Source organism: Capra hircus, chromosome 5 (assembly GCF_001704415.2).
Source record: "Capra hircus breed San Clemente chromosome 5, ASM170441v1, whole genome shotgun sequence".
In the NCBI taxonomy this organism is placed as follows: Eukaryota; Metazoa; Chordata; class Mammalia; order Artiodactyla; family Bovidae; genus Capra; species Capra hircus.
In genome coordinates, this window is record NC_030812.1 from 92,523,688 (window position 1) to 92,546,012 (window position 22,325).

A 22,325-nucleotide genomic window follows, 5' to 3' on the forward strand; every position below is an offset into this window, starting at 1 on the left:
CAGGCTCCTCTGTCCATGGGATTTCCCAGGCAAGAATATTGGAGTGGGCTGCCATTTCCTCCCCCAGGGGATCTTCCCAACTGACCCAGGGATCAAACCCGCATCTCTTGCACTGCAGACAGATTCTTTACCACTGAGCCACTAGGGAAACCCCAAATATGTATATCAAGTATCTCCCCAGTGCAGAGGACTAAGGGGCCCATTCGAGGGTTTCAATTCCACAGCATTCATGAGTTTGCTAATAGGTGAGTAACTGGCACAGATACTATATGACAAATTACAAAAATCAACATGTTAGGAAATAAAGACAAATGAATAACAATCTCAGAGACACAAGCAATTACCTATGGGTCTCACCTCCAAGTCATAAACCAGAATTTCACTAAGAAAAAAAAAAAAAACCTAATTCTTCTGCTGAGAAAAATACAGATCTCTTTTAAAAAATGAATTTTATATATGTTGTTTACAATTGTATATTTTGATGTCCTTGTACCTGATGACCTATCCCATTAAGAAGCATTTTCTAGGCACTGGGTATGTGCAAGTCTTTCTGCCCAGGGGATTTCTCTTAGCAAGCCAGGTCTGTAAAAGGCGGTTGGTTTATATGCTTTTGGAATAAGGTGGGTTACTTTTTTTTAAATTTCACATAGTAAAATTTTATACAGACTAGTGTACACCACATAAAAAACTAAGCTTAGAAGGTATCCCTTCCCTGCCCCTCCTCCCTAGAAGTCTAGCCATGAGGAGACACAGAAAATGCTTTATGCTTAAATGCTTAAATAGACTTAACCTGTTTTAAAAAATGACATGCATGGACCAAAATGCACCATCAGGAGTTCCTGCCCTGCTGGGAGGCCAGCAAACATGGGAAGTCCTCTCTTCTGTGGAGTTTTTTATTTTACACTCAACAAAGGATGGGGAGGGTGTGGGTGGGCGAAGGTAAACGTTCTGAAATTTTTGCTTGGGGCCTTGAATAAGATAGCAAGTTAATTAGTTTTTACTCTATAAGTGGTTTAATTTTCAGGGCTGGTTTAAGGAACTGTAAATAATTCTACACTTTAAATTCTTTACTTTTTAACCTAATACATGTATATTCTTATGCTTTCCACAGTGACCAACTTTCAACTGAAGCAAACTTTTTCATAAATTAAATGCTTTTCCTATGAAAGGCAAGATCTTATTAAAAAAAAAAAAAAAACAGGCTGGAACACCACAGGGGTCTGGATATGCCATCTGGATCAATACTCCTTCAGGATACAAAGATTTGCAGCCTCAGATGAAGGACTCAGTGTGACTTATGACAGTCTTTAGAAAAATAAATCTATACTGTCATTTATACTAGGATTGATTCATATTTAAAATTTTTTAACTTTAAAAAAATCTTAGATGTTAATTTGCTATTAATCACAGCATTTTTTTTTTTTTTAGGGTTTTGGTTTCCTTCAGTCACAGCAAATTTCCCACTGTTTTCTCTCTTTTTTATTTATTTAATGGCTTCCCTTCTATTTTCTTCTCTTTTTCTCAGCTTCATCTCATTGTTTCTGTATTACTTTGATCTTATTGGGTTGCATTTTGAGTATTCCCTCCCCTGGTTCCTACTTTTTTCATTTTTGATTTCCTATACGTTACAAAATCCCAGCCAAGTTCAAAACTCATTTCGCATTCCCTTCAAGGTCTGCTTTTCTCAAGCCCCATATTTTTATGTTTGTACTCTTTCCACAGATCTTCATCAGCAATTCAAACCTGATGACATTATGATTGCATCTTTTAGTGCTTTTCTACTCCAGCCTTATTTATCATGCCTGCATTATTTCCAAAGATAAGGTCTAGCATAACTTCAGAGCAGAGCTTGTTAGCTGTGGCGTGTGTGTGAACAGTCCAGGCTACTGAAAGATAAAGCCACGTGCCTACAATCTGGCTTTATTCTTAATGTGTGCATTTGCTGGGCGGAAATCCCTGAGCAGTAGATGACCTGCTTTCGACTTCTCTTTTCTATAAGCATGTTTCCCTTTCTATCTTACTTCCTATCACCTTGTTCTTGGATTGTTTGATGAAAAAAATATGGTGCTCGTTTCTCTTCCCTGATTATATTCCCTTCAAACTGTTTACTCCTACTTCACCGTCTTCTTTTTTTGTATTTCTCTCACCACGTTTCCACTAATGTAAAAGTAAGATCGATTTTCTCTCTTTTTTGAAATATTTTATTTTAATTAATTTATTAATTTATTTGGCAGCCTCGGGTCTTGGCTGCAACACACAGGATCTTTGTTGCATCACGTGAGACCTTTCATCGCAGCGAACAGTCTCTCTAGTTGGAGCTCAAGGGCTCAGTAGTTGCGAAGCGCTTAGTTGCCCCTTGGCATTCGGGATCTTAGTTTCCTAACCAGGGATTGAACCCAAGTCCCCTGCACTGCAAGGTGGATTATTAATCACTGGACCACCAGGGAAGTCCCAAGATCCATTTCACTGATGAAAAAGTCAAGGCAAAACATTTTTCCTTGGTCCTTTCCTTGCCTCTGGAACTATCTGAGAATCCTAAGAAACCCTTTAGACATCATACCACACTGCTTGGATTGCTCAAGCCATACTTTGTATATATAATCTCCTTGCCAAAGGTATATTTTTTCTAACTTTTTGTTCAATTAAAGTAAAAATTTGCTCTCAAAACAACATGTCCAAACTCTACAAAGTTGTGACACACCAGGAAAGAGGAATCTAGATCTAATCTAATCTAATTTCATTTTGCCTGTTTTCACTTGTCTTTATCTTATCTTTCTCATTGATTCATTTGTATATTCCACAATATTTCCTTAGGCTTTCTTAGATGTCAGACATGGTAGCAATCACAGAAGAATACAGATAAGTAAGATAAGAACCTCTTTGGCCTCAAGGAGGTTCATAGTTTTATACACATACACACACACACACACACACTATGTATATATAACTATATATATATATATATATATATATATATATATATGCACACACACATACCCCTAACAGGTAAAACAGCTGATGATGATACTATATGACAAATGCTACTGGTATTTATAATTATCCAAGGAGGAGGACAGAATGAACAATTAGTTTTGCCTTTAAAAGATCATAGAGAAAACTGACAGAGTGTGAAAATTTCACTTAAATCTTTAAAAACGGCTATCAGGAGGGGAGAAGGCTACAACACACAGAGGAAATGATGTAAGGAGACAGAAATACCTGGGATATTTACAAATAGCAGTAATGACCATACAAAATAGCAGTACAGATAACCTTTTTTTTCTGTTAAATATAACGGTCTTATTTATTTGTTTGCTTTTATTAATTTCTTTGTTGCAGCATGCAGGATCTTTATTTGGGGCACGTGGGATCTAGTTCCCTGACTAGGGATTAAATCCGGGCCCCCTGCATTGGGAGTGCAGTGTCTGAGCCACTGGAGCACCAGGGAAGTCCCTAAATAAAGATACCCTTTTAACTGATTTAATTTAATTCTTATTTTACCATAGAAGAATACCTACCTCGCAGAGTTACTGTAAAGATTAAATATAAATAAAACTCTTAAAGAGTACCTGTCACACTTACAGATTATATCACATATATTTCATCTATTCAAAATATTTTCTTTTTTTTTTTTTTTTTTTTGGTTCTTGGACCTTTGTGGATTACTATGGCTGCTGAATAAGTGATCTCATACATGGCTGAAGAGCTGAGGTGGCTGCTACAGCTTTCATCATGAAAGAATTAGAAACAATGACAATGATATCTAAAAAGTATACCATAAAAAAAAAGACACATCTAATTATGATTCTCAATGAATCAGATTTTTTTTTTATATAACTTTCTTTTTTAGGACAGAGTCAAAAGCTGGCAAAACAAGTTCATATGTAAGATTCATTAACAATTCTATTAATACAATCCCTAGAGAAGGAAATGGCAGTCCTCTCCAGTACTATTGCCTGGAGAATCCCATGGACAGAGGAGCCTGGTAGGCTACAGTCTATGGGGTTGCAAAGAGTCGGACATGACTGAGCGACTTCAGTCAGTCAGTCATTAATACAATAAGCTTTAGGATCAGTACAGAATAGAGTCCAGCTCAGTTTCTTTTATCTCCTACAGCTATACCAGGGCTTCCCTGGTGGCTTAGTGGCCAAGAATACATCTGCAATGTAGGAGCCTCAAGAGACGCGAGTTTGATCCCTGGATTGGGAAGATCCTCCAGAGAAGGACTCTTACCTGGAGAATCACAAGGACAGAGGAGCTTGGCGGGCTACAATCCGTAGGGTCGCAAACAGTTGGACAGGACTGAAGTGACTTAGCACACACAGCTACACCAAAATCACATGAGTTACTTCATTTGAACTGATAATTAAATGAATTTATTTGTTCAAGGGTCACAGATTCTGTAAGACAGGACAAGAGTCCAAGCCTTCTAACTCCCATGACCATGGCTCCTTCCCCTAAAACATTCTGAAAGATTCCTCAGCGTTAGTTCCTCAGTCATGCCCGACTCTTTGCAACCCATGGACTGCAACCCAGGCTCCTCTGTCCATGGAATTTTCCAGGCAAGGATACTGGAGTGGTTTACCATTTCCTTCTCCAGGGCATCTTCCCAACCCAGGGATCAAACCTGGGTCTCCTACACTGAAGGCAGATTCTTCACCAACTGAGCTACCAGGGAAGCCCTAGATTAAGCCAAAAACTAGGCTACTAATCACTTAGTTGACCAAAAATGTAAACACACGCTGGATAACCAAGTGCTTACTTACAGTGATGTATAACACCAGACTAACATAGTTATATATATTTTTACCTCTCTTTCTTTAGAGAACTGGGTTTATAATAATAGAAATGGCTATCAAAATTATAAGATATAAATTATTATGAATGTAAATGACAAACTCCTTTCAAGATTTTTGATGCTAAATCGATGGGAAAACAAAAGCCATGAAGAATTCCAGACATGATAGAATAAATGTTATGAGACTTGGCCTCCTGCTATCAATTGTTATATAAATAACTGTGCAACTGAACAAAATATATAAGGCAACTATTTTTAGGCATTGGGAAACTGGCAGCTCAAGATAAAGACCTTAAGGTAATTCAGATATACAATAAGGACTTTTAATCAGCTATTACAAATATGTTCAAAAATTTTAAAGAAAATATGATCTCAATGAATTTTAAAAAATGGAAAAGAGTAGAAAAATTAAAATTCTAAAAAATAACAAATGGATTCTAAAACTAAAAATGTTCATCAGCACAAATTTCAGTGGATGGGCATAAAAGTAAATTTAAGGTAGAAAATAAGGGTCAATGAACTTGAAGAAAGATCCATGTATATTAGCCATTCAGAAAAAGGGGGCTGAGGGTTGGAGGGGAGATTAAAATTGAAGTTAACAGGGCCCAGTAAGCTGCAGACAATATCTAACACTCAGGAACTCGGGTCCCAGAAGGAAAAAAAGACTGGAGAAGAAAATATACTTGGAAAAATATTTTTTTTAATGTCTAAAACAACAACCTACAAATCCAAGAAGTTCAATAAACTCCAAGGAAGGACGAATATGAAGAAAACCACACTTAGGCACATCATAGTCAAATTAGTGAAAAATAAAGAGAAATATTGGTGGCCATAGCCAGAGTAAAATGAAACATTACTTACAGGAAAACAGGAAGAAACAGAATTCCAAGAAATGGAATGATAAGGTTAAGTACTGAAATAGAAATAAAACTGTAACCTAAAACTCTATATTCAGCAAACCACCCTTGAAACATGGAGGTGAAAAAAGACATGTTTCAATGAACAAAATCTGAGAGAACTAATCACCAGCAGACTACAGGAAGAATAAGAGATAAAGAAATGACATGCAGAAGACTGGTTTTACCTAGGTTTCTTTTTTTAATTTCCTTAAAAGACAAATATCTATTAAAAATCACATCACTTTGAGGAGGGGTTTATAAACAGGTAGAAGAAGAATAGTAAAATAATTCTGGGGACTAATCAGGGTGTAAATGGAACTGCTGTACGGTTTTTTTATTTGTGACCTATGAAATGTAAAGAGAAATATAGGTATGCCTCATTTTATTGTGCTTTGCATTATTACACTTTACAGATATTGCATTTTCTATAAATTGAAGGTTTGCAGCAACCCTTCATCAGGTAAGTCTATCAGTACCATTTCAAGTCTCTGTGCCATGTTTTGCTGATTCTTGAAATGTTTCAAAAATGTTCATTACTATTATATTTGTTATGGTGATCAGTGATCAGAAATCTTTGATATTAATAAATTAATAGAACAAGTAGACCAAAATAAAACCAAACAAAATCAGATCTAAAAAATGTGACCAACCAACTTGAGTTAATTGACATTCACAGAACATGATGACTAACATTGGCAAATAAATGACACTTTTTTCAGTGCACTTGAAGCAGATACTTTAATATACCATAAAATGGGGTATAAAATAAATCTCATTAATTACAAAAGGCAAAAGATTTTTAAAATTGATATTCTCTGAGCATAAAAGAATTTTAAATTTTAAGTCAGTAATAATGATATCCATAGAAACATAAAATATTTGGAAATTAAACATTTCATACTAAATAACACTCCAATAATATTCTAAACAACTAGAAAAATTAGAAAACATTTTTAACTGAATGATAAAGCAAAAAGAGCAAAATATTGGTTCTTTGAAAAGATTAATAAAACTGACAGATCCCTAGCAAGATTAGTTTCTACCAAAACAAAACAAAGAACAATAACAATAAAAGGAAAGAAAACAAAAATGGTTGATATTGGGAATAAAAAAGGAGATATAACTACGGACCCTACAGACATCAGACTAGTAAGAGAGTATTCTAAACACCTTATATCAATAAATTCAGCAACTCCTATATTTGTACAATGAAAAACAAGCAAGCAAACTTCTTATACACAGAATGACATGAACGGATCTCACAAGTATTACACCTCAGGGCATGTAGGTGAAAAAAAAGGAAGAGTACATACTGTGTAAGTATAATGTTCTAAAACTGGCAAAGCTAATCCATGGTGATAAAATCAGACCAGTTATTGCACCTGGAGCAGAAGGTTAAAAAGAGCGGAACTGACATCAAAAGGGAACAAATGCTGTTTCTGGGAAGATTATACAAATTGTCAAAACTCATCATATCATACATGTTAATACTTGAACTTTATTGAATAAAAATTTACTTCAATGAAGATGATTTTGAAGAAAAAAAAAGTTTTTAGATAATACAGAAACAGGATGAAATGTGAAGGCAGTCCACAAATTTCATTTAAAAAATTTTTCTTTACATCTGTGTCTCTTTTGCTGTCTTGCATATAGGGTTATCATTACCATCTTTCTAAATTCCATATATATGTGTTAGTATACTGTATTGGTGACTTTTGGACTCTGCGGGAGAGGGACAGGGTGGGATGATTTGGGAGAATGGCATTGAAACGTACACTATCATGTAAGAAACGAATCACTAGTCTAGGTTTGATACAGGATACAGGATGCTTGGGGCTGGTACACTGGGATGACCCAGAGAGATGATATGGGGAGGGTGGTGGGAGTGGGGGTTCAGGGTTGGGAACTCATGTACACCTGTGGTGGATTCATGTCAACATATGGCAAAACCAATACAGTACTGTAAAGTAAAAAAATAAAATTTAAATTAAAAAAAATTTTTTTTCAAGAACTACTTCATTTCTATTATATGCCTCTGTAACAGAACGAGAAGCAAAAGCTGTGGGTCAGGAACTGCTAGATGCTTTCACACACATCTCACAAAGACTGCGCCTTTAATTCAGGATAAGGCCTGGCACAGTGCCTTGGGAGACAGATACACCTGAGGCCAGAACACTTGGGTTCAAATAATGACTTATATGATCAGTTAGCTTTGGGACCTTGGGCAAGTCCCTCCATCTTAAGTTTCTTCATCAGCTACAGGGCTGCTGTGAAGGTGAAGGAACATAATTTTGAAGTATCTAGTAAAGCATAGCACTAATACAAGTTCTATCACTCACAGTATCAAGCACTGATCAGATGAAAAACTGAAGGAGATAAACAAGATGGACTGGGATATGAGCCAACAGGAAGAGACGGGTGACGGCATGTTTCCAGTCACATTTCTGTCTGTGGATGCAAAGGGTGGGGTGGAGGGTGGAACAGATGTGTCTAAGCATGAGGACCTAATAATGTTCCTATTTCAAGCAACAGGTACAGGGTTGGCTTGCTTACCCAGAATGAATACACTTTCACTGTGACCTGGATCACGCCATTCTGGGCTAACTCCCTGGTCCTGTTTCTAAGAGCATGAAAAGGGAGGCTACCTGTCTACCTAAGACTCCGATGGGCTTTCCCCAGGTTCCTGAGGGTTCCAGCATCTTTTATCATTGGGGACCTTTGGAATGGCAATATAACTGATGACCCATTCGTTACAATGTTCCATTCTTCCCTATCCTTAGGTTTTCAGAGATTTCAGTTTAAATAAAATAAGCAGAGCAGAGATCTTTTGGATACAGCAGCAAACCAGAGCAACAGCTTCATTAATGCCCGGTTGGCTGAATTTCAGTACAATTCCAGGGAACCACGCTAGGTCTGAGAGACTTTAATAAAAAGTACATGAGTAGAAAAATCTAGAGAGTGACTGTGATAGAGGCCCAAATTTAAGAAGCGAGAAGTCACGTATATTCATCCAAACATGGAGCCACTAGTAGGGCAGCTAAAAATGCAACACTCCATCTTGGTATAGCAAGTTATCTGACAGAGGTTTCAATAAACCTCCATGGGAAGGATTTCCCTGGTGGTCCAGTGGTTAATAATCCACATTGCAATGCAGGGGATGAGGGTCTGACCCCTGGTTGGGGAACTGAGATCTCACATGCTGCAAAGCAACTAAGCCCAGAGGGAGCAACTATTGAGCCACGCACTTTGGAGCCCATGTGCCACAACCAGAAAGCCAGCTGCTGCTGCTGCTGCTGCTAAGTCGCTTCAGTCGTGTCTGACTCTGTGTGACCCCACAGACAGCAGCCCACCAGGCTCCCCCATCCCTGCGATACTCCAGGCAAGAATACTGGAGTGAGTTGCCATTTCCTTCTCCAATGCATGAAAGTGAAAAGTGAAAGTGAAGTCGCTCAGTCGTGTCCGACTTCTAGCAACCCCATGGACTGCAGCCTACCAGGCTCCTCCATCCGTGGTATTTTCCAGGCAAGAGTACTGGAGTGGGGTGCCGTTGCCTTCTCTGAGAAAGCCAGCACGATGCCGCAACTACTGAGCCCCTGAGCCAGAGCTACAGTCTGTGCACAACAGAAGATCCTGCGCCACCTGCAGGGCACGGCAGGTAACTCACGGAGCCTCCCATATGAAAAGGAGGAGACCGCGGAGGCTCAGGCAGGGTCTTGGGAAGGACCTTTATCAAAGCCAAGCTGAAGGAAGTTATATTGTATCTTGAAAACGAAGGGCCGCCACCGAAGGATTTTAAACAAGCGGTACCACAACCCAATTAGCATTCCTGAGAGATCATTCTGGCAACAGTGTGGAGAACAGATTGAAAGGGGACAGAAGCAGAGACTGGAAAACTAGTTAGAAGACCGTTGAAGTGATCCATGTGGGGAATGACAGTGGCCTAAGATAGCAGCACACAGGATGGAAAGAATGCATGAAATACGGCGAAAAACAACTCTCAAGACTGATTCACTGATTCCTATGAAGGTGAGAAAAAGCAATCAGTGTCAAGCTTGTGTGTATGAAGAGCTAGACCTGCTGTTTGTGAAAACAAAGACTGAGTCAAACTACATTTCAAAAAAAAAAAACAAAAACAAAAACAAAGACACTGCCCTAAATTTAAGAAGAAGAAAAAATAAAACACAGACAAAAGCTCAGGCTGCCTTAGACAGGACGGATATGGATCTCTGAAAAAAATCAAACACTTAAATTCACAGAGAGGAATAAGTCAGAGTTAAAGAAATTCCTGTCTAACATATGTTGATGAATGAATAATCAAAGACTTAACACAGAAGGCAATTCACTAACAAGAGAGCCATCTACTGCCTTACAAGGATAATGCAGTGATGAAACGCCACCCAAAAACGTGGAAGAAAGCCAAGTTTGTGACCATTTCCCACTGCACGTGTATTCATAAAATAGCTGACCCCTCCCACAGGAAAAAAAAAAAAAAACCCTTCAAGTGGTTAGCTGCTGCTGCTGCTAAGTCACTTCAGTCGTGTCCAACTCTGCAACCCCACAGACGGCAGCCCGGCAGGCTCCCCTGTCCCTGGGACTCTCCAGGCAAGAACACTGGAGTGGGTTGCCATTTCCTTCTCCAATGCACGAAAGTGAAAAGTGAAAGTGAAGTCACTCAGTCATGTCCGACTCTTAGCGACCCCATGGACTGCAGCCCACCCGGCTCCTCCATCCGTGGGATTTGCCAGGCAAGAGTACTGGAGTGGGGTGCCATTGCCTTCTCCGCAAGTGGTTAGCACTTTCAGTTAATAGCCAAATGCTTCGACTTACCAATTTCTCTTAAAAGCATCCATTCAATATATAGCATAATTTCAGTATAAAACGCTTACCTGCCATCATGGCTATCATACTGGCTTTATAGACGTTGGTGAGAGATCCAAGTTCTCCTGTGGCTAAGATGGTTTTGAGGTGAGCCTCCCCACAGGCCTTGCGAAACTGACGAATCTCATCATACAGGGCTGAGGAAGGAAATAATTGAGGCCGTTACAAAGCCGGCAAGTGATAACATTACTTGGCAGCCATTTAGAACTGGTAGAACCCATCTCAGATTTAGGAAACATAAACCATTTGTCACTTTCTAAAAAATCACCCCAATTTAATATTGCCTCAAGCATTCTGTTGCAGTCCCCCTCCTGTTCTAAGGAACTCCTTCGTTTGCTACCTTGAAAGAGTTTCTATGCCCTGGCCCCAGGTCCCAACCCACAGAGCTTTTAAAGTATCATTATAAAGACATGCAAATTACAAATAATTTCTACTGCTTTTGTAGGATGGTTACTTAGGAGAAAAAAAGAAATTCATCTACCATATATACAGCGGTGTATCACTTTGCAAACTAAAGAAAAAAAGATCCTCCAGTCCTTTTGAATTCTCCCATTCACACATAATAAGTTCTCTTGTTGGAATATAAAGCAGGCCTTTCCTGAGAGCTCTGCTAATGAAAATAAAGACATAACAGTTTGCCCCACTCTCTGTCAGGGTATTTGTCCATGCATGTGTGTGTGCTAAGTCGCTTCAGTCATGTCTGACTCTGCAACCCTATGGACCATCACCTGCCAGGCTCCTCTGTCCATGGGATTCTCCAGGCAAGAATACTAGAGTGGGTTGTCGTGCCTTCCTCCAGGGGATCATCCCAACCCAGGGATCAAATCTGTGTCTCTTACATCTCCTGCATTGGCAGGCAGGTTCTTTACCACTAGCGCCACCAATATATCAGACTAAAAAGCATTCAGCCTAGACAGGGAGTGATGGGTGTATGTATACAAATTCAGCCGTGGAGGAATTCAGAGATGCAGCTTTGAATCTATTAACCTCTGACCCCAGTACCACATTTGCCTTCTAGAGCTCCATATAGCATTCATAAAGCACCTGAATTGAAAATATATATATATTTATTTTATACACACATACACATATATACCCTCAAAGCCCATTATACTCAATAAAATTAAATTGAGGGGGAAACATTTCATATTCAAAGTAACAGAATATTAGCAAGCAAAATCAGTACAGTATAATGAGTATTAAAATTCTGAAAAATTATTTAAGACTGTCTATTGCCAATAACACCAAGCTCTTAACCTGCATCAGGTTGGCTACATCTCATTTTCTGAACTTCAGTTATTGCTACACTATCAGGATTAAGTAAGTAAGTAAAGTCACTCAGTCGTGTCCGACTCTTTGTGACCCCGTGGACTGCAGTCCACCAGGCTCCTCCCTCCATGGGATTCTCCAGGCAAGAATACTGGAGTGGGTTGCCACTTCCTTCTCCAGGGGATCTTCCAACCCAGGGATCGAACCTGGGTATCCTGCATTGGAGGCAGACGCTTTAACCTCTGAGCCATCAGGATTAGGGTAATAATAAACATTAGGGTTACGAGAAGCATTTTTAATGCTAAAATGACAGTTGTATAATTCACACGTTTTCTAAAGTACTTATAAAAGACTAAAAATCAGTCTTGAGTCAGAAAACTAAGTCAAATCACCCAAGTTTTTGGTGTTTTTATTTTTGAGGGGGGATATGCACCATGCCAGACACCATGCAGGATCTTAGTTCCCCAACCAGGGATGGAACCCACGCCCCCTGCAGTGGAAGCATGGAATCCTAACCACTGGACCACCAGGCAAGTCCCCAAACCATGAAAGATAAAGATGGAACAAAACTTGTCTTCTCAATTTTAGAAAACCCAAACTTAACTTGAAGCGTGAAGGATTCTATTACAAGACACATGGAAAAGTACAATGTTTGTTTCCTCCAAGGGGTACCCACGTTTTTTTTTTTTCAAGAAAGGGCAGAATATTTTTACAAATTCCTAACAGTCAGTAGTTGTTTCAGAAATGACCCGAGATGCCACACTGCCCACCTTACCCTGCATGTCGCACCTAAACCATGAGGAAATCATATCACCCTCACATCCAATACAACAACATGCAAGAACAGGATAAACAGCAAAAGACTATGCGGCAGTAACCATCTATATTCTTTTAACTCAGAGAGTGAATCTTGGATGGAAAAACAGTTCTTGAAAATAGAAAGCTGTCCTCTAAGAACTAGTGACAAGGAAACCTCTTGAGCTAAAAATTCAAGAATGATAATCTGGAGTTAAGTTGTGATCTAATTAAGGATTTTTCTTCCTAGTACAATGAGCAATCTCAAGGGTCAAAGAAAGGTGGATTTAAAACTCAACTCCAACACTTTCTGTGTGACCTTAGGCAAGTTATTTCTCCCAGCCTCAGTTCTAGCCTTAAAGTATCAATAATAATATTTATTTTATAGGTTATTTGAGGATTAAAAGATATATACAGATAGATAGGTATACACACACACAAAACTTTGTGCATTGCCTGGCTTATTGTAAGCATTCAAAAAGTTTAATCATTATTATTAAGTTCAGAATTCTAGTAAAATGAATTTTTACTAAGTGCTGTTGATAAAAGTCAAATCTTGGTTCATACCTGACCCAACTTTTTGCACTACACAGAAATTTTGTTATATGGATTAGTGCTTATATTCAGTGAGCCATCAGATAAGACTTGAAAATATTTTGTTACAGCATTTGTGAAAGGGAACTTTGGCCTGTATAACAAAATTCTTAAAACATTGGTCCTGAGCATATTTATAAGCAAAATCACCAGCCATTTTCTAAAATATATTACCCTTTAATATCCACTGAAGTTCTTCACCTACAGTTAAAATTAACCAGAAAACCCAGATGTATTTTATGACTCAATTATCAGCCACCTGGAATTCATGCTTTTTAATCCATGACCCAAACAGAATGAACCAAAAATGGTAACTCTGAGTTTCACTGGATTTAACTAATATGCAACCAGTGCCTTCTAATTCTTTAATTACCAACTCTTTAAATTATGTTACTGACCTGTCTCATCAGATAACAGGATCAAGGTTAACTGAAAAAGTATCTTACACCTTTAAAGATCAACACTGGGAAAGTTGTTATTTGTTTCTGTTACCATTCTGCCCAGAGTCTACCAGGACAATTAAATCAGAAAGCACACCAAACCTGGTCTTTTTAGAATGCACTCTGTGTGTGCTGTGCTAAGTCGCTTCAGTTGTGTCCAGCTCTTTGCAACCCTATGGACTGTAGCCCACCATGCTGCTCTGTCCATGGGATTCTCCAGGCAAGAATACTGGAGTGGGCTGCCATGCCCTCCTCTAGAGATGTCCCTGAGTCAGGGACTAAACCCGAGCCTCTTCTGTCTCCTGCATTGACAGGCAGATTCTTCACCACAAGCACCACCTGGGAAGCCCAAAACGAGGTCTGGGCTCCATCAAAGGAATGCTTCTACATAATCCTTTGAATTTTACTGAGTGATGCAAAGATGAAGGACAGTTAGAGATTTTCATCAGTAATGCAACGTCAGCAATGGCAGTAGGTCCGAGAGTCCACAGCGGTCACCAGCCAGCAGGGTACCCACGCTGGCCACTGGCAAGAGCAACAGCACTGGTCTCGTAAGCAGACTCTTTCTGTTACACATCTGGCTTACTCTCTGCTCCCCAGTCTTCATGGTCCTGCTTGTACTCCAAGCCTGCTTCTCAGCTTCCCACTGATTCAGTAAGCTACCCCAGATCCTCCTAATAATAAATCATAAACCCCTTCTCAGCTTGCCATGGGCTTCCCTTGTGGCTCAGACAGGAAGGAATCTGCCTGCAATGTGGAAGACCCAGGTTCGATCTCTGGGGCGGGAAGATCCCTTAAAGATGGGCATGGCAGCCCACTCCAGTATTCTTGCCTGGAGAATTCCATGGACAGAAGAGCCTGGTGGGCTGCAGTCCATGGGATCATCAGAATTGGTTTATTAGTCTTCAACCTATGAACACATAGACACTGGGAAGTATGGTATAATGGACAATAGTGTGGGTGCTCTGACTGCCTGGTTAATACGAGAAGACTGCGCGCAGCACCAAAGGATAGCCCCCGACTTGTCACAACTAGAGAAAGCCCGTGTGCAACAATGAAGACCCAGTGCAGTCATAAAAAAACAAATAAACAAAAAGCAGAGGACACTATGATCCACATTTCCTAAAGAATGTAAGATACAACCTCTTTGGGGCATGAGAAGAGATGTCTAACTTACTACTGTGGTGTTCAGTCGCCCAGTTGTGTCCGACTCTGCGACCCCATAGACTGCAGCATGCCAGACTTCCCTGTTCTCACTATCTCCTGGAGTTTGCTCAAACTCATGTCCATTGAGTCAGTTATGCCATCTAACCATTTCATCCTCTGTCTCTCCCTTCACCTCTTGCCCTCAATCTTTCCTAACATCACGGATAGACAGACAGAGCTGTATGCATGTTTATTGGTGTGCGTTGTATACATTTATGTATTTCCCCTAAGAAGGCATGGAAACAGCAGCAACCTTGTAGCAATGAGCACCCTGTAGCACCCAGATCTTCGTTCCTAAACACCAACCTTCAATGAAAACAAGCAAAGCTCCTTGGGAAAGTGACTGATTCCAAGCCTGGGGCAGAGAAGCCCGAAATATCTTTTAAATAAATGTAAAGAAGGTCTTAAAGAATAACAAAAACATGTCAAAAGGGCAGAGGAGCTAGTTTGAAGCAGCTCCCATCTGCCAAATCTGGGACAATTTGAGTACCAGAATAAATAATGATAGTAATGGATTATAACCAGCTGGGAAAAAAAAAAACAAAAAACAGGCATCTATGAGTTCTTGAAGAGAGGAAGAAACAGAGGGAGAAGGTAATGCTAACTAATGAGTATAAAAGAAATGATGGAATCAGAAAAAAATCACCATTTCCAACTATCAGAGTATAACAGAATTACCAATGAACACTTAAAACCACTGAGTAAAAGTTAGATGAAGAACAGGATATTAACCATATCTCCATTCATAAAATACTTACTAAAATACAAAATATTTATTAATTTTACAATGGAGAAACTTGGCAGAAACCATCTCAGCCAAGTAAAAGCGTAACGCCGTCAATAATGGAACAGATCAACATTTCGGGACTCCTGAAAGCAGAGGACATTGAGAAGAACAGAACAAAACTTCAGGGGTGGGCCTACCAAAAACACCTAATGTGAATCCAATCATGAAAAACCATGTAACCCACCCAGACTGAGGTACGCTTTACAAAATAGACCTCAGTTCTTCAAACACGAGAAAAGATTGAGGACTGTTCCAGACTGAAGAAGCCTAAAGAGACACGCAGGCTTCCCAGGTGGCTCAGTGATAAAGTGCCAGTGCAGAAGGTGCAGGAGACCTAATGGTAACATTAACGACATTCATGTTAATTTCCTGATTTTGATGGTTTACTGTGGCTTCATATGTTTTTAGGAAATACACACTGAAGTACTTAATAGTAATGTATCAATAGGTCAGCAACTTAATCTCAAATAATTCAGAAAAAATATATCTATATCTATTTAACTTTCTCTCTGCATACACGTATAGAGAGACAGAAAGAGAAAGAGGGAAGGCAAAAATTTAAATGGGATAGAATTTTATAACTGGGAATAAATGGGAATTTTGTGTGCTATTTTGTAACCTTTCTGTAAGTTGTAAATTATTCAAAAATAACAGTTAAAAAAGATATGTTTGTTATACTGTTGTAGTTTATTTAGTATCCAGGTAGTTTTCTCACGGGAGGGCTTTTGAAACTATCAACTATTCTACTGGGTTTTTTTTTTTTTTAGAAAAAAATGTGTGATTATATATGGTACATATTATTTTGAAACCTGCTTTTCTTCCCTTTGATATATCATAGACATCTTTCCAAATTAATAAATTCATGTCTGTAGCACATTTTTAATGGCTGCACAGTCTTCCGTTGCATGGTCATAAACAATGTATTCAACCACCTATTACTGGATAGTCAAAGTTTCAGATTATTTGCTCTTATAAACAATACTTCAGTAAACCCCTTTATGGTTAAGTCTCTGCATATATCATGGCCTTGTTCCCTAAAGCATTTATTAATTTTTCTGCTCACATTCTCAGAATACCCATTCACTGTTAAAAATTCAACATTACAGAAACTGAAAATTCCCCATTTAAAAAAAAAGAACAATTCTTGCACATATCAGAAAAATAATAATTTGGAAAGCTATTATAAAAGATGACTGACAAATGAAAATGGAATTCAAACACCACGACTGCAAATTAGTCAGAATAATGCAAAATTTAACAAAACACACACACCAGAGCAGTGGCTGGCAGAGTGATGTCACATTAAGAAACCTGATAATAAATGTTTTGACTTATAATGAGGTTTTCAGGAGTAGCAAAAGTGGGTGTACTAGAAACCCAAGATGGATTACATTGCAGATGCTTAATCAATATAACGGCACAACCAGCAGACGCCTGGTCTCCTGTCTGTCCCCCCTTGTCCCTCCTACTGATGCTACGCTGAGGAGAAGACATGGAGGTCATAACCTGACCTTCTGTTTGTCCCTGCCAGTGGGAAAAACAAGTGGGGCTGAGCCAGTGGAGTGGTCCGTGGCAGGATTTAGATAATCCAGCCACTCTGGGAAAGGCCTGGACGCTGACCCAAGGGGACGGAGGAGGTCACGCTGCATTGGTTTTAAAGAGCATCCAAAACAAGGTGATCGCTGGCTCCCTGTGCCAGCAGGAACTTGCATCTCAAGAATTCAACTTTTCTCTATCTAAAAGTCACTTCTTCCTCTCCAGCTCCTACGTAAAAGGAAAACAGATTCTTCATCTTGAGGCTGCTGGCAACCTGTTAAGCTTTCTGGAAGAAGTACCACTGTAGACTTAGAAAAGGGCTAGCCAGACGGCTCAGTGGTAAGGAATCTGCCTGCCAATGCAGGAGACACAGGTTCGAACCCTGGGTTGGGAAAATCCCCTGGAAGAGGAAACTGCCATTTCTGCCAATACTGCAGTATTTTTGCCTGGGAAATCCCACGGACAGAGAAGCCTGGCGGGCTACAGCCCGTGGGGTTGCCAAGAATTGGACACGACTGACAGGCTGAGCACAAAAGCACACAGACGTAGAAAACTGTTAGTCAAGCTTTCATGTATAGAAATTATGATTGAAGTTAAGAACCCAAGTGTTTAAAGATTATATAGCCCATCTAAAAGCCATAAAGTAGATTTCCCTTCATATTTCGTGCTATTCAAAGGCACTTAAAAATAATTGTTAACGAACATATCTAAGCAATTATTTTTTGAGTACCAGAAAGATGTTCAACACTGCAAAAGTGGCCTGAAAATCACTCTTAAGATAATTATATGTACAGTAAAACACTTAATATAAAATTACATGGCAACCTTCTAATCTAAGAAAGTCACAAAATGTTCAAGAACAGTTTTCATCCACTAAGACAACCAATTAATCTTGAAAGACTAAAACAGAGATGAGCTGAAACACTAGGTAGTAAAATAACCACCTACAAGAGATAAAACACACACATTTTTGTCAATAGTATTTGAAGTTTTGAAGAATCATAGCATAAAAACAAAAACCATAAAAGCATACAGCAGTCGTAAGTATCTCCAGAAGGTTTCTGTTATAAACAACCCTCAAAACAGAAAGCCCAGGTTATAGATTATGTGATTCCTCCCCAAAAATGTGTCTATAGATTTAGAGATTGCTTTTCTCATAAGATACTATGATTAACAGCTCTACAAAATAAAAACCCTAATTTCTTTTAGGAGATATTCTTTCTACCACCCTTCTTTTGTAAAACTAAGCAAATAAGAAAAATAAATTGTATCATTCTAAAGCTCTTCAGGATCTCAAGGCATATACTCCATAAACCAAGTTTAGGAGAGCTGAAGAACCGAACAGGGCAGGGACTTCCCTGGTGGTCCAGTGGTTAAGAATCTGCCTTGCAATGTAAGGAATGAGGGTGTGATTCCTGGTTGGGGAACTAAGACTAAGACCCCACATGGCTTGGGGCAACTAAGTCCACACGCCATAACTAGACAGAATGTGCATCTCAACGAAGATCCCACGTACTGCCACCAAGACAATGCAGATGAATAAATAAATAAGTAAAAGAAAAAAATAATCAGACAACTGCAAAAAAAAAATGGAACTGAACAGGGTAAAAGGTATGTGAGGCTGTGGATACAGAAGACAAACGATAATTCCAGATGTGATTCTGAACACATAATGCTGGAAAAATGTCCCAGACGCAGCCACGTTTGGCGTCACCAGGGAGCTCCTGGTGGCTCAGTAGGTAAAGAATCCACCTTCAATGCAGGAGATGCCGGTTCTGTCCCCGGGCCAAGAAGATCTCTTGGAGAAGGAAATGGCAATCCCCTCCGGTATTCATGCCTGGGGAATCCCATGGACAGAGAAGCCTGGCGGGCTATAGTCCATGGGGTCTCAAGAGTCAGATATGACTTAGCGGCTAAACCCCCACTACCTGCTCGTGCTTCAGTGTGGAATGGGTTTCCAAAAACTAGTAACACCAGCTCTGGGTCCTGGAAGATGCTTGAATCTGATAGTCTTTCCATATCACTGGTAATATATTAGGTAAATATATGCAGCAGAGTGGTCATAAAAAAGTTTTAAAAAATTGAAAACCTCTGTATATTTACAGAGCATGGAATGCATTTAATTTTCAAAATCTGCTCAATAAGATTTATGATGTGATGAACCTCTTCTGGTGAATTCTTTCTTCAAAAAACTGTTTAAGGAATGCAACTGAGGTGTCAACCTCAATATCATCATTAAAAAATACCATATTACAAGGACTTATCATGGGAATAATATACGCAGACAAGGAACAACACCAAATACAAAATCACAGGCCGTTATAGCTGGAAACACCCATAGAAAACCCATATGTCTTATCCCCTCACTAGTAACTTAATTGATTATTTTATTTTTTGGCCACACTGGACAGCATGTGGGATCTTAGCTTCCCAACCAGGGATTGAACTAGCATCCCCTGTACTGGAAGCTTGGAAGCACAGTCTTAACCACTGGACCACCAGGGAAGTCCCTGGTAGCTTTTTTAAATGCAGGGAGGCAGTTAGAAGAGAAGTGCTCACAGACCAGGTGTAAATTACCTAAATGATAAATACTAAAACCTACATCTTTAGAATTCTTCTTCATCAACTGGATGCCTCTGCTATGTCGTTACTTCCCTTGGCAACACACTACCTTCATCAGGAGGAGGGGGAGAGAGAAGAAACCACAGAGGACATGGAGAGATTCATCTGGGCCAAGCAAGAGGATGACCAATTTATGGACATCATCTAATTTAATCTCTATTACTAATATAACCCCATGAAGCAGATGTCACTATGCCTGTTTTACAGAAGAGGAACAGAAGGTACAGAGAGGCTAAGTGACTTATCTAAGAGCAAACAGCCACTAACAATAGCACCAGGATTCCAACCAGGATTTGTCTAACACAAAGACCTTGCAAAGACAGTAAGATTTCCAGTCTCCTGGAGCAATCCCCCACCTTCTTGCTTGCGTGCATGCTAAGTTGCTTCAGTTGTGTCCTACTCTTTACAATGTTATGAATCACTTCCCTATCCATGGGAATCTCCAGGCAAGCATACTGAGTGGGTTGCTGTGCCCCTCTCCGGAGGATCTGCCCAACTCAGGGATCAGACTTCTTGTCTCTTATATCTCCTGCAATGGCAGGTGGGTTCTTTACCACTAGCGCCACCTGGGAAGCACCCCCCTACCCTTCTTACTCCACAGTATATTTGTCCTGGGTACTTTCTGGGTCTGACTGTGACTCCAATGATGGTTGGCTCATCTGGCCGGCTGACCCCACCTCTCTCTGGATCCAGCGCAGGACAACTACTCTCTTCACCTAAGGCACAGTCTTCCCAGGGAGAGGAGAACTAGCCTCCCAAGAGCACAGAAGTAGATGTCTTTCTGGCTAAACTCAACAGAGTAACCCTGTTCCTTAAGCCTCCTGTTTACAGCCAACTGCAGAACTAGGCTTAATAAACAATAAACACATGGGAAATATGATTTGTATTAATTAATGAATATGCAAATTCAACAATGCTTCAATTATGTGGCACCTAATTCCCAAGTGGTGCCAGTGATAAAGAACCCACCTGCCAATGCAGGAGATGCAAGAGACACAGGAAGATCCCCTGGAGGAGGAAATGGCAACCCACTACAGTATTCTTACCTGGAGAATCCCATGGACAGAGGATCCTGGAAGGCTACAGTCCATAGGGTTGCAGAGAGTCAGACACAACTGGGCACGCATCCTAAACTATATAGAATCAAGAACTAGAAGCGTGTTAAAAAAAAAAAAAAGTTGCTCCAAGTTAGTGCTTCTCCTTTGGCATATATGGGATGGCTTCGGGGGTTGTGGAATCCAAATGATCTGGAGGGACTTTCAGTGTAGACCCTACTCCTCCCTAAATCCAGCCCCCAATTCTGACAGTACACATAATTGGGGGGATGTCTTGGATTCTGTGAGACAGGGAGGTGAGGCAAATCACCTGATAATGTCTGAGAACCAGCAAGACATTCCACACCCTACCCAGTCAAAACTACTGTCCCAAGCAGCAAGTTAGATGGTGTCCATTTCTCTGCCCAGATGGAAAGGAGGGAGGGAAGGACAGTGAAACGAGCTGACAGTAAAAAGCCTAAGAACAAAGGACCAGGCACAACAACAATAGCAAAGATGTTTCAGCAAAAAGATATATGAAGTCTAAAAAGAAAGCACAGCAGCCTGGACCATTAGCTATGGAGCCATCAGCTATGCGACCATCAGCTATGGAACCATTAGCTATGGGGCAAGTCATCTCCCAGACTTCAGCCCCTGAGAGCATCACTGTGTTCCAGAATAATACACAGTCTGACCTCAGTGATACTTTGGTCCAGTTTCAAACCAGCGCAATAAGCCAAGTAATGGAATAAAATGAGTCACGTGAAATTTTTGGTTTCCCAGTGCATGCAAAGTTTATGCTTATACTACACTGTAGTGTATTAGGTGTACAGTAGCATTATGTCTAAACAAAACAGTATACATACCTTAAAGGAAGAAATACTTTACTGCTAAAAAATGCTAACCATCATCTGAGCCTTCAGCAAGTCACAATCCTTGTGTAATAGTAATATCAAAGACTACTGATCACAGATCACCACCATATAATAATAATAATAATGAAAAAGTTTGAAATAATGTAAGAATTTCCAAAATGTGACCCAGAGACATGAAGCGAACCAATGCTGTTGGGAAAACAGTGCCCACAGACTTGTTCAACTCAAGGTTGCCCCAAACCTTCAGTTTGTAAAACTCTGTGAAGTGCAATAGAGCAAAGCCAAATCAAATGAGGTGCCTGTAATCACTGATACAACTGCCATGAATGACCTAGACAAAAATAAGCTGTATTTAATAGAACAAGTAAATAAAGTCAGGGAGATGAAAATATTTTTCATGGGTTTCTAAAATGGCTGGACTCTCTGCTATGGTGAAGACTCACTGATTCCTTTTAGGCTGTGCTGGGTCTTAGTCGCTACACTGGCTTTTCCCTAGTCATGGCAAGCGGCGGCTACTCTCTAGTTATAGTGCGACGGCTTCTCACTGCGGCGGCTTCTCCTGTTGCGAAGCGTGGGTTCTAGGGCACACAGG

At 39.8% G+C, this 22,325-nt stretch overlaps 1 protein-coding gene across 2 annotated transcripts in view; it reads right to left on the reverse strand.

The window, feature by feature from the left end:
- Positions 1-22,325, reverse strand: part of DERA (deoxyribose-phosphate aldolase) — a 118,076-nt gene that overhangs the window by 41,781 nt on the left and 53,970 nt on the right. For both annotated transcript variants that reach the window (XM_018048429.1, XM_018048430.1), the window contains one exon: positions 10,584-10,712. In XM_018048429.1, the coding sequence (XP_017903918.1) occupies positions 10,584-10,712 (129 nt within the window). The remainder of the gene's footprint in view (positions 1-10,583; positions 10,713-22,325) is intronic.